Source organism: Octopus bimaculoides, chromosome 6 (assembly GCF_046866305.1).
Source record: "Octopus bimaculoides isolate indiv1 chromosome 6, ASM4686630v1, whole genome shotgun sequence".
Lineage (NCBI taxonomy): Eukaryota > Metazoa > Mollusca > Cephalopoda > Octopoda > Octopodidae > Octopus > Octopus bimaculoides.
The window spans coordinates 66,294,539-66,307,971 of NC_142933.1; the positions used below are offsets into that span (position 1 = coordinate 66,294,539).

The 13,433-nt window shown below is 29.8% G+C and overlaps 1 protein-coding gene across 4 annotated transcripts in view; it reads left to right on the forward strand.

The window, feature by feature from the left end:
• The window catches only part of LOC106873753 (clathrin heavy chain 1), a 101,895-nt gene that overhangs the window by 43,923 nt on the left and 44,539 nt on the right, over window positions 1-13,433 (forward strand). For 2 of the 4 annotated variants that reach the window (XM_089354018.1, XM_089354017.1), the window contains 2 exons: window positions 5,956-6,074; window positions 13,281-13,319. In XM_089354018.1, the coding sequence (XP_089210144.1) occupies window positions 5,956-6,074; window positions 13,281-13,319 (158 nt within the window). The remainder of the gene's footprint in view (window positions 1-5,955; window positions 6,075-13,280; window positions 13,320-13,433) is intronic. The other 2 variants (XM_089354020.1, XM_089354021.1) reach the window with 1 other exon arrangement.

Sequence of the window (13,433 nt, forward strand, 5' to 3'; positions counted from 1 at the left end):
TTACCACTATGAATGTGTTGTTACATGCATGCAGATTCTTTTCATTTTGTTTTAGTTTCAGTTGGTACAAAATACAGAAGAATTTTTACAAAATCATTTTCAGAAAGATGTAATATTTTTATTTGTTATACAAATAAGTGGTAAGCCACTAGCTCCTATAATTGTTTAGAGAAGTTAACCATATTTAAATTTTTATTTCAAAAATTCCCTTAGCCAGGCTTCTCACTTGTGCAGAAAAATTCTAAAAAATACTTTGAGTAAAATAAATAGCTTTAATTATTCGGCTGCATTTTCTATAGCATTTTGAGTAGAATATTGGCATGAAACTTGTTCTGCAGAAGCTTATAAGATTGACTTTATTGCTTGTTTTACATGTTCCTCTTCAGTTACACACACCTCCTTTAAACATCAAGAATTTTATGATTGCTGGCATAGCTTTAGTTGCTTAATAACATTTGAATTAATTGGGCCCCTCTCTGATTTGGCATCAAACAAGTTTTCTTTCTGATTAATATAGAAGTGTTGCTCATACTTCTATGGAGCATTTAAGTAATCATTTTTATTTTATATTTTAAAATATTCTTTGAGATCAACTTTGAAATATACAATACAAAAATTATGACTTCATAATGTGAAGTTGGCTATTTAGTTGATTGTTGTCTATAATAATTAGTTACTGAATAATTATATTATTAGGAACTTTTTTTTTTTTCACTCATTAGATCTTGTATATTACACTAGAAGCAATTAGTGATTTTTTTTTTTATAAAGATTTATAGTAAAAAAAATTCACTGACTTTTGCATTCAATTAAGGAATATTCCAAATGTTTGGAGATCTTGGCTTTGGCATGGTCTTAAAATTTTGGATGTTGGTTGTTTCTTGAACATGGCTTTAGAGGGTTGCGAGTTTTTTTGGGTTTTTTTTTAAACTGAATTGTTTAGCATGATTGCTTCAAATTTCTTTTTGTTTCTGATTACTTTTTTTGTTATTGTTCTTTATACTTACATTTAAAAACCAGAATATATTCAAGTTTATGTATAAAAAAAATTTTCACCACTGGTTAGACTATTGGTTTTGAAGACAGTTGTTTTTTTTTCTTTCTCCTTCCACCTTTATAAATTGAGATTGTTTATCCCTCTCCATCACTTGAATTTTGTTGTTTGTTCTTTCTTTCTTTTTGTATTGCAATTTTGAGGAGGTAAAATAGTTTGGAATTGGAATTAAATTATACATGAACTGCAATGTTTGTTTCCATATCAAAAGGGTGACAAAATGGTAGGCATTAGAATGCTGCAGGGGAAATGCTTTGCAGTGTGTGCTCCAGTTCTTACACATTAAATTCAAACCCTGATGAGGTCAACCATGCTTTCATCCTTTCAGGGTCAATGAAGTACCAATTAAGTACTGGGGTCAGTTTAATCAACTAGTCCTTCCTTACTCAAAATTGCTGACTTTGTGCCTAAATTAGAAATGATTATTTTCACGTCCCCTCAATTATACTGATTATATGGTTTTACACTACACTGATAGCTCCTTAGGATAAATAAAAAAAAAATCATTTAAAATACATTTCCAGCACAGTTAATGTTTCAGTCTCAGAAATGTCAGTAATTAAATACCAGTAAACTCAGATGTTTTAAACAATTATAACCGCTATATTGTACTATTACATAAACTATAAAATTGTAGTCTTGAATGATATGATTTAAATGGAGTTAAAAATATTTTAATTGCAAGCACTCTCTCACTGAATCAATCACTAATTGCACATTTTTTCTCATTTTTTAATTAGTCTCTAATTAGATTTATCAGAGATTTAACATTATATATATATTCTTTTCACTGAATGAACCCAGCTAATTATAAGCTTTCAAAATTGTCCTAAGACGTCTTTATTTTGTCATATTGAGTTTTTTGAGGGATAAGTTTTTTCTTTTTTTCTTTTGATATTTCTCACAATTATTCTAAATAATAATTTTAAGTATCTACAAATTAAGTTTTGTCAACACTTCAGCTATATTCTAGTTTCTGAATTTTTTTTGTTTTGGAGAACATGAGTTAAATATTTATACACACGTGAAATAGCTTTAGATTAAAATACCTGTGTATATAACAGTGTGTATATACAAATATAGATCTGCACTAGTTGTAATATTTGTTTCAATCTTTTCAGAGGCTTTTGTGTTAAACCCACAAGGCTTTGAGCAGAATACTGGACTGCTAAACATGGTGTTTTGGTCTAATTTGACAAATACCCCCAGGTGTTCTGAGACAAGCTGTACTATAATTTAGTATAGTGATCAGGAAACAAAACATTTGCAGATTTTTGCAAAACCTAGACAGGCTAGAATTGAATCAACATGCACACTTGAAACAGCATTAAATTAAAATGCTGGTATGTAATGTGTATACAAACATAGAATGGCACTAGCTGTAGTATTTTCTCTGAGAAATTTCTCAAAGGCACTTATGTTAAATGCAAATCTCTGAAGTTTCTCTGATACACTGATATATTAGTAAAATATTGTAAGTACATTTTCTTTTTCTTTTTTTTTAAGTTTTAAAGAAATAACTCTTTTATTTCACATCACTCCAATTGCATATTGGTGCTATTATGCAAAAGTGTTGCAAGTCCAAAATGCTGCTTTTTCAGAAAACAAAAAAATAGTTTCACCATTCCATAGCAAAACTGTTGTACTACACTTTGACAATTTTTGTTATCTTGGCAGCTGGAAATGCGATAGCTTGACCAAAAGAACCAGCTACTGCAAGCAAAAAATAAAAATAAAAAAAATAATAATGAAAAAAAAAAGTATTTGGACATATGACAGTTTAACATAATAGCAACGATATACTTTATACCCTTTTAAGCTATATATAAGATTTGTCCTAAAAATTTTGAACCAATAAAACTTGTATTTGTTTTCACAGTAGTTGAGTATGGAAAATCCTCTATTAGTTCTTTGGTATAAAGGTACATTTTATAAAGCTGCAGTCAGATACAATTTAGTTATTTGCTTAATATAATCAGCTTAAAACTAACATAGGTTTTTTTTTTTTTCTATTGGGGCAAAAATTATTTTAGTACTAATTTTAACCGATTATTTATTGAGTGGCTATAATTATATAAAATTTAAATTAGTTGTAAATTTAATACTTGGCTGGGGGGGGGGGGGTTCTGTTGGAACTGCGATACCATCTGTTTATTACTGTTTCTTAGTTTATTCTCAGAAATTCTTAAATTTGATTTGCTCAACTAAGCCCTTTTCCTACTATAAAGTTTAATTAATTCATAATCCACCAACAATTGAAATGTATATCTACTTTCAAAGACTCCAGAACACCCACCATTGGAACTAAATAAAATTCATAAATCTAATTCTGATATAAATTTTGTGGAAGAGTAATTTTCACTTTAACTAAATTATGTTGAACCATGTTTTTAAAACCATAAATATTAGATGCGAAACGATACAACTGTCTAAATCTCTAAATTTTTCCTTTTCTGGGAAATTTAAATGGTATCAAACAGTGAAGGTTTTAGATTATTTTCTTAGTTTTGGGTCCCACACCCACGCCACTTTTTAATTTATTTTTATATATTTTTTATTCAAAACCCATAACTGCTTGAAATCCTTGTGTAATGCCAACAGCAAACTTAGAATCTTTGTTATTCATTCAGAAAGATATTTTTTATTCCCCACTTTTTTTTTTTTTTTTTTTTTTGTTAAAACATTGAAAATATCTTATAGCCTAGTATGTAAATTCCTTTAAAATAAATGTAATTAGCTTAAGTTGACTATCTATATAATGTCTAGTGTTAATGTAGTTGAAATGAAAATTTGTTTCATGTTAATGAACTTAATTAATTCTTCCAAAAGAAAACCTATTTCTGAACTCAAATTGAATATTTTCAAAACAACAAAAATCTTTCTGAATTAATGTTCTAGTTTCAAGTAACCACCCATTCTGAGTAAGTGTTTTAGAACTCCAATTAACTTGTGGATTGTTATTATTAAATAGAACAAAAAGCATTACTTGTTGCAATCAAGAAACACTAATTTTAAATATGTTAAAATTTAATTTCAGGTTGATTGCTGTGACATTTTAAATAATCCCCACCCCAATTTCCACCCATTGTTTTTTCTTACTGCCACTATTTATATTTTTATTCAGTTATTATATCCCTGCCAACAATTATTTTTTCCATTTTCAGATCAGTTTTGTGCATACTTCCTTTATTTATATTGTTGTCAAGGCTAATTATATTGATCAATTTTTTAAGTTTGAAGATACTCATCACATGATTGTATCTGGAAATAACATACTGTTTTAAAGCAGGAACACATGCAAACATTTTAAATTTGCAGATTTTTAAAAATCTATAGCAACAAGAAATACAAGACACACCCTAATGGAACACAGATACATCTGCAAATTTAGGTGTTTTGTATGTATTTATAATTAGTGATTTCCAGTTAAATGTTCTAAGATGAAGTAAGATTTGTATTTGCTTTCCAGTTAGTGATAAAGTGCCTTGCCTTAGGTTATGAATTCTGATAAAATGTTTGTGAACCTGACTTCTTAAATACTCAGCTGTCTTCTTTTTTCTTCTCTTCATATATTATGCATATATTTTTAAAAAAATTTAATAGAATATTTAAAATTATTTCTGGGATTAATGAGTTTTCTGTTGAAATTTGAAGTTGTAACAGTAAATTGACTTGACATGAGCATGTAGTTCTGAAGGTTAATAAATATTCTCTTAAGATAGTTATACAAAATATATCTTTTGCCCTTCAATAAAGTATTTGTGTGCAATGTACATAGAAGAAAAATTGAAAATCTTGCAATTTCAATCTGAAATTTGAACAAAAAAAAGAAAAACTTTTTCAATTTAGATTTCAGTGCTCCAGTCCTTGCTTGATTTCAAGTTCAGTTCAGATCCTGTGTTCATATTTCATTTTAAAAAAAATGTTTTCTACAGTATGCAATGTTTTAGTAACTTGTTTGCATTAACACATAGTTTTGTTGTCTGAGATTCTATCTCCAGCTAGTGGGCTATGGCCTTGACTTTTATTTTCTGCTTGGTTTTCTCTTTGTGAGATGTTTCAAAGGTGTTTGCTCCCTATTTTTTCTTCAACTTCTTGTCAATTATCATCTAAGAGCCTAGTTGGAATGAAAATTGATATAAAGTCGCAAACAAAATGTTATTTGAAAACTGCTAAATTTATAATTGACTAAAATCATTTAAAGTATGTCAACATTTTAGATATACAAAACTGGATCAGATGTTCACAAATTTATAAACCTCAGTATTTTATTTATATATATTAAATTTTATTAATTTCTTTTTTAGTTTATTTTTACAATGTTATCAGCACAAATCTGATACAACTTACTATTCATTCATAAAAGTGCTTAATTTATAACAATATATTGGCATAATGCTATAAACTAGACCCTCAAGTGACAGGCATAAAAATAAACAAGCAATACAAAATAACCACTTAGAGTGCCGCTACTTTTGCCCATGTCTAAATCCTAGAAAACATGTAATTTCTGTTAGTGTGTTTGATTAAGCTATAATAACGAGTCCTACATATATTAGTATTAAGCCCTGTCAGCTAACATTACATTGTATATATGTTTTGTATGTTCAGTGGATAAACCACATGCCTGTGGTTTTTATATTTTCTTGGTAAAAGATGCAACTGTACTTAAGTATATACAGTAAGTCAACTTACCAACCATAGTTTAAATTAAAATAGAAATTTTTTCTTAAATATTTTAGTTGATAGCTGCTAATTTAAATAGTGCTATTTTCATTACAATTTTTTAAAGGTCATATTCGTCTCTGTTTTAGTCTTGTTTTTTAAACTCTGTCACTTTTATACATGTAACAATCAACAGCTCTAAATAATTTTAATTCTTTTATCAAATACTTTTACAGGAGATTCTCAACCCCAAAAGATGTTCGATCGTCATTCGAGTCTTGCTGGATGTCAAGTCATCAATTACCGGACCGATGAAAAGCAACAGTGGCTTCTGTTGATAGGAATATCAGCCCAGGTTTGTTAAACTCATTTCAACTCACCATATTGGTTGTGAATAAATATTATTTTTCAGCTGCATTTAAAAAAATTTATTTTAATTTTAATAAATTTTAATAAATATCAGTATAGTTATTCAGCTATCTAATTTAAATTGTTGAAATTCTACAGTTACCAAAACACAATGGTCATTGTTTACTTATGATAATTATTCAGTTTCTCACTGAAAAAATTGTATTTCAAAATGAGAAGAAAATATTGTTCAAGGACAACTGTAAGTCAAAGGAAAATATTAGAATTTTTGTGTGTATGTTTGTGTGTAATCTCGGCATGTTTTTGGAGTATTCACTAATAAACTTCTTGGAATCTACTTTTGATCCTTCATAACTTATGATCTGATTTTTCTTACATTCCTTTAGTTTGTATATTCACTTGTATTTGTAATATCCTTCCAAATTCATAATTCATTTAAAAATGAAATTGTTTTAAATTCTAATTTAACTCTGCAATAAGGCAAATATAATTTCTTGTGGGGTTTTGTTTTTTTTTTAACTAAAAATCTGATCGTGTATTTAGAGAAAGTGTATACTTAATCATAGAAGTATATTTGTCATGATATTCATTGACATTTCATTGCCAACTGATGAATTTGTTATTTAAACACTAGTTTGTTTGTTGTATTTTTTTGTTTTTTTTTCTCATGCTGAATGTTATTTCTGAGCTGGTGTCATCATTCTAGTATTGAATTCTTCATTCTCAATTGACATTGGATCTCTCAACTACAAAGTTTTACTCCAGTTACATTGCACTCACTGGTGTGCACTTGTAGCTAGGCAAGTTCATGTAACCTATGTTAGCCTGGCTCACTGTATTTGGGGCCCATTATTTAATGAAACTGTAAATCGAGAACAATTTGGACAATCTGTACCATTAAATTTTAATGTATCAGCGTTTGGAGTGTAAACGGAAACTGATACTATCTAGATAAATAATTTACTAATTTCTACATAAGGAAATTAGGCTTTCCTTATTCTAACAATAGTTGTTTGAATGTCAGTGATAACTATTATAGATGTTCCTGTTACAGATAAAGTATCTACTGGATTTTCAGACCCATATGAAGATTTGAAATCAGTGTTGCATAAAATTCATTAGAGTATTCCTGCTATTTACAGCTGTACTTATACAGACCCTCATTTACAGTTAAGCGGATTGTTCTAAGGAGTGTTTGGCTTGGCCATGGACCTCATGTAGAACCAGTGAGAGGATATAAACCATCACTCTTTCGAATGTTTATCATACCTTATTGATTTAATCATGCGGATATGTCTCTATATCCAGAGATTATTAAGTTGAAACATTTCTTTGAATAGAAAATTTGAAGATTAAATCTGTTAGCCTTATGATGTATTTTTTCTTTACTCTTCATTAAACAAACGTTCTAATTCAAGTCAGGAGATTGTGTGGAAAAGGATTTTTATCGCAAAGAATATAAATTGACTTTTGCCAAAACTTGTACAATTTCTTTGTCCACTTACATTAAGAAAACCAACTTTCATATTTATATATGTTTATGATTAAACAATTTAACACTAATTACAATTTGTAATTTTTCACAATCTTTCTAATATTTGGCTGAGAAAATATATCCTCATAACACTTTTATATGTAATGATTCTGTTCTTGCTATCCAAGAAAATGGAATATTTACCACATCTTGTTCGTATGGAGTCAAGCTTTCATTAAAAAAAATAGCACTTAGTATCACATTCTAATCATTAATCTGATGAGAAAATTTGATACTAAAACTTATCAAATCATAAACAAGCTTTTCTTTAAAAAAAAAAAAACAGTATTCTTTGATTAGTCCACTGGTGAAGCGTTTTTTGCAGTATTTGAAATTCAAATGTAAAGGAGGATGGTCAAATATCCTACTGGCTTGGATCTGCCCATCTCTAATTTTCTTAAAAAAAACAGACTTTTCTCCTGTTGAATTTTTTTTTTTTTAAATCTAATTCTCTCTATATATTTGTAATCTAACCAATTATTATACATTATACTTGAATATGACCAGAAACTTCACAAAGTTCATTTAAATTTTAAAACGTGTTCATCCAAAATAATTTATTTGTAAAGGTATCTGCTGTTAAGTTGATTACCATTTTGCTTTGAGAAGGGCACCACATTAAAAGCACCAAGTACACTCTGTAAAGTAGTTGGCATTAGGAAGAGCATCTAGCCAAAACAGACAAAATGATGCCTGATGCTGCTCTGGAGCTCCTGTTAAACTTTTCCCCCATGGCAGCATGAGAGATGTTAAATGATTATGATGATGAAGGGAAAATTCAATCTTCTCTCAAATTTTCTTAATCCAAATGGCTTTGAAATTTTTCTTATTGTTAAAATAATTTTTGTTTCATACAGTTAGCTTTATATTAAAAATGCGAGCACCCTAGTGCAGTTTTCCAATAACTCTAATTTTGATTCCTGTTACATTTGTTTTCCTATCCTTTGTTGAAGATATAAACATCACATTTTTCCAATATTTCTATTTGTGATAATTTTGAAGCTACTCCAACATCTGTAAAAATAAAATAATTATAATGAAAAGAGATAACATTTCATGTACATGTATTATTTTGTACTTTTATTGGTTTTATGCATTCATGGGGGAATTCAATTAGAGAATGCATGGGAGAAAAGTCTCCCCAATGTAGGTCAAACAGAGGACCTAGTACTATAGTTGACAGCAGCTTTATAGAGAAAGCAATTAAGGATATGAAAGAAGGAAAAGCCTTCAGTCCATTACAAATCGCTGCTGATATGCTCAAAGTATCTGGCGGTGTAAGGATATGGCCTAATTATTTGCATAGCCAATCAGGTTGTACAGGAAGCTGTCATACCCAGTAACTGATGTAGCCACATTATAGACAGGGTTAAAGGAGATGCCTTACAAATAATTACAGAGGTATCAAATTGCTGAACCAGGTCATGAACGTTACAGAGAGAGTTATTGCTCAACTCTCTTAATTAGGAAGAGAATTAGACTAGATAAGATGCAGTTTGGCTTTGTGCCACTAAGAACTATTGATGCTCCCTTTCTAGTTAGGCAACTTCAGAAGTATTTAACCAAAAATAAATTGCTGTACATAGCATTCATGAACCTAGGGAAAGCCTTCAGCAGAGCCTCTCATTCCCTGAACTGGTGGTCACTGTAGAAGCTAGTTGTAGATGATGAATAACTATTGAGTTAGCAATTAATACAGCAACAGCTTTAGTGTGTAAGTTTGTGTTTACTAAGGCTCAGTCCTTTCCTATTTATTACAATCCTCCAGACCATAACAGAGGAGTTTTAAGACTGGGTACCCATGAGGAATCCTCTATACTGATGACCTTGTTCTTATAGCTGAATTTATAGTAGAATTAGAAAAGAAAATCCTGATGTGGAAGCAAAACCTGTAATCAAGGGATCTTAAAGTTAACTTAGGAGTAGAACCTTGTTTGTTTTCCTGCTTATCAAAACTTTGGTCTTTACTATCAAGCAAATAGCCCAGCTTCATATATAGGTAAGGTGTAGGTGGAAATTCCGTGTGGTGTACCCAGTGCAAATTATGGACTCATAAGAGGTGCAGTGGAATCACAGGAAGGTTAAGAGTAGAATTTGTGGCTGATGCACAGGAACAATAAGCACCAAAAACCTGTGAAAAAATAGATTTTTTGAAATACCCAGGAGAGTAACTGGGGGTAGTAGATTGCTTCTGTTACCTAGATGACCTAATTAGCAGTGGAGGAGGATGTTCTGAAAGTATAGTTGCAAGAATAAGAACAAGATAAAGTTCAGAGCTATTATTGCTGTTGGTAATGAAGGTCTCTCAGGATGAAAAGCAGTTTGTTTGATGCTTGTCTGCAAACCGCAATGTTACATTGTAGTGAAACATGAGCTGTAAATGCAGAGGATATGTGAGACTAGAAAAAATCAAAACTAGCAGGCTCTGCTAGGTGTGCAGCATAAAAGAGTGCTGATCACCAAATGTGGCAAGGAACTATTGAAGAGGGAGATCCAAGAACAAAAGGGGAAAAGTAATGAAGACCTCAGTTGTTGAGCTTCAGGGAAGAGATGACAGGCTGTTCACTGTGCTCAAGAAAATCTATCCATTTTAGCAAAACAAGGTCCTAAAAGCATAGTTCTGTCTATGCTGTCCCTACAGTTCATCTTCTCAGCACCCATTCCTTCCATCACTGATCAAACTACAGCACTATTTCAGCTGTTGTAATTATGAGAGCAGAGATGCTACCAATTCCCCCTTTCTTTGGAGTCTCCTCCCCTTGTCACCCACTCAGCATTCTCAATCTCATCTCTTACCACTGTATTTTCCAGTGTATTTTTCTCACACATTGGCCATTGATGTGCTCCCTCCAGCTTTGTTTGTCACTCTCTTTCCATGTTCACACCTATGTGTGAACATACCAAAGCAGACACAGAAACTCAACGCAGTCTTCTAACTTGTCAGATCCTGTCAATCTGTTCAATCCTTGCCAGCTAGGTAAATGGATGTTAAATGATGGTTTTATAGGAACCTCCATTGAAGTTAGTGAAATAAATGCATAATAATTACGCTTTCATATGTTCAAATTTTACAAGCAATTCTCTTTTATTACATCCTTAAAGCTTTGAAGTTATCTTTAAAATGACTTGTCTAGAAACTACGTTTTCTTCACAATTTTATTAGTTTATTATAAATTTATTATGGATCTTATTGATGCTATTAATTTTTGTTTATGATAGATCTAAAGTAGTTTTCTGATGCTCTGTTTTGAAATTCAATTTTTCTGAAGCAAACATGAGTGGGGATGATACATAGTTTCAATATTGTGTATTTTTAAGAATTTGTGCATACATTAGGGAAGCATAGGTTTACTTGTTTTTGTTTGTTCTTTTAGTGGAACTCAGAAAAGAAATTTAATAACAAAAAATATTTTCAACTCTTTTCATTTTTGGCTGCATTTAGTTCTTCAATGTACACTTCTGACCCATAGATGTTCCTAATCTGTTTAGTTCTTATGTGTTATTTTGCTTCTTTACTTTTAAATGAAAAAATTGCTTTGGTAGCTTGTCAACTTGCATTGACTAAAGGTTTTCTGCTTGTCTTTTGAAGGTCTCTTTTCTAATTCCCAAGTTAGACATTGTGCCTATGCATGCGATTTCAGTTCATTTTGTGTTATTGTTTAGTATATCCTGCTTTCATTGAATGTATGAGATGGTGATTACATGTCTCTCAGGTTGATATATCTAACAAACTTTCAGGTTATAATTTCATGTACTATCAGTAACGCTCGCAGTCTTAATTTAAAACTTTAACTTTTTTTGTTTCTGTAAAATCTTATTTTAAACCATTAATAGTTTCAAATGCATTTATCTTTTTGTTATTGCTTTATAACATTTTTGTGAAGTAACTATAATCTGTAAAACCCAATTCAGAATTATTTTTAATTAAAAAATTCATTATAGAAAATTTAATTTACATAAGCAAATTTTTTCTTAAATGTTAGCTGCATCTAAACTAAGTACTCATTCATTTAAAAGAATTAATGGACTAAAATACCATGTAGAATATAACTTCTTTTTTTACAACATCAATGTTTTGTTTCATGCTTTTGCTAATTAGTTATTCAAATTTCAATGATTCTTTTTTTTTTATATAGATAAATTACAATCTCTCTCCCCCCCCCCCCCCCCACCTCCAAAAAAAAAATCTGATGAATGACATGAAACCAGTACTGACTTTTTAGACAGCATGTTTATGGTACTACATCAGTTTTGTAAAGTAATTCATGTTTAGAAAATTTTTCAAAAGTATTTCAAAATAGACCTAAAAAAAGAAATAGATAATTCAAATTGCTATTGAATTGTAATTATTTTTAAGGAAAGAATTTACAAAAATAATTCAGTATTCAAATCAGTCATTGTTAACATGATGGTAGTAAAAAAAAAAACAGATCATTCCAATCAAATTTTTTCTAGTTTCATTTTTATATGAATAAATTCACTAACTTCTTTGTTAAAATTATGATGTAATTTTGAAATGTTCAACCATGTTGCTGAAAACATTTAATAAATGTGAATTGACTTGAGTTAGCAGAAAACTCCCCCCCCCCCCCCACTCAAACTTATATCTTTCAGTCAAAAAATACATTTTACATATTAGATTTAAAATGCATTAATTCACACAAGAGAAAGAATCCTACTTAAGCTATACATATTGATGCTTGCATTTTGAAACCATTTCATATTTGGGTTTCATTCTGTTAAAATCTAACCATTTATTTTTTTACATAAAAGCCTTCCTAATCTGATTTTTATTTTATTTTATTTTAAGCTGTCTGGTAAGCACTCCCAATGATTATTGTTTGAAATTAAAAAGATAGTGAAAATATCCTGTATTAGAGTTGAAGTGAGAATTTAAATTGCAATACTATAATTGCAATTTAGAACTTAGTTAAATTGAGAATGGTTTCTAAAATTCTCATGTTGATGATTACTAGCGAATAAATTGTCAAGGTTACTTGACATATTATAAACATCGTTTTAGAGTCATGTAGTTCCAAATATTTTTTGGTTCAGATGAAAGTTTAACAAAAAATTTTTACTTCAAATTCTGTAATCTCTTGATTTAACTCTATATTGAGTGATGCAATAATATTTGAAGAGGATTTTTTCTTTTCTCAAACTGTAAGAAAGAATTTTATTTATATATTTCAGTAAATGGGGGTGGGGTGAGCAGTAGAATGGTTTAGAGTTGCTCAAGGGATGCTTTCACTATTTCTTTTAATAATCAGAAATGGGGAGTGCATTGAGACATTTTATAATTTAATCAGTTCTGAATTATATTTTGTTTTAAACTGTAGTTTTAATTTTAAAGTTTCTTTTATATTATATTCATTAAATGTTATTTTTCATTTATTGTAAATTAAGTTTATATTATTAACTGTTAATTTAGAAAATTTAATTTTTACTTAATCATATAGCAAAAAGAAGCTCTCAAATAGCTGCAGATTAAAACAATTAACTTTATTACATGTTGATGTTTTTTTTTTTTTAAACAGCCAATTCACATCATTAGAGCTATCTTATAAGTGAAGGATTGATCACTGTACTTCGTTAAACTAATTTAAAACAAATATCTAAAGATTTATAAGAAATTGGAGTTCTGTTATTTGCTTTTAGGTAAATGCTGAAAACTCTGCTGTGACACCACCAACTCAGGTAAATATGAGGAGGTTGGACAGGGGAGCCTTCCAAAGCCTTCTTTTTTCCAAAGGATGCCTACCTACCTTACCTGTCCTAGCTATGAAATTTGGTATCACTCCAGCTATGTTC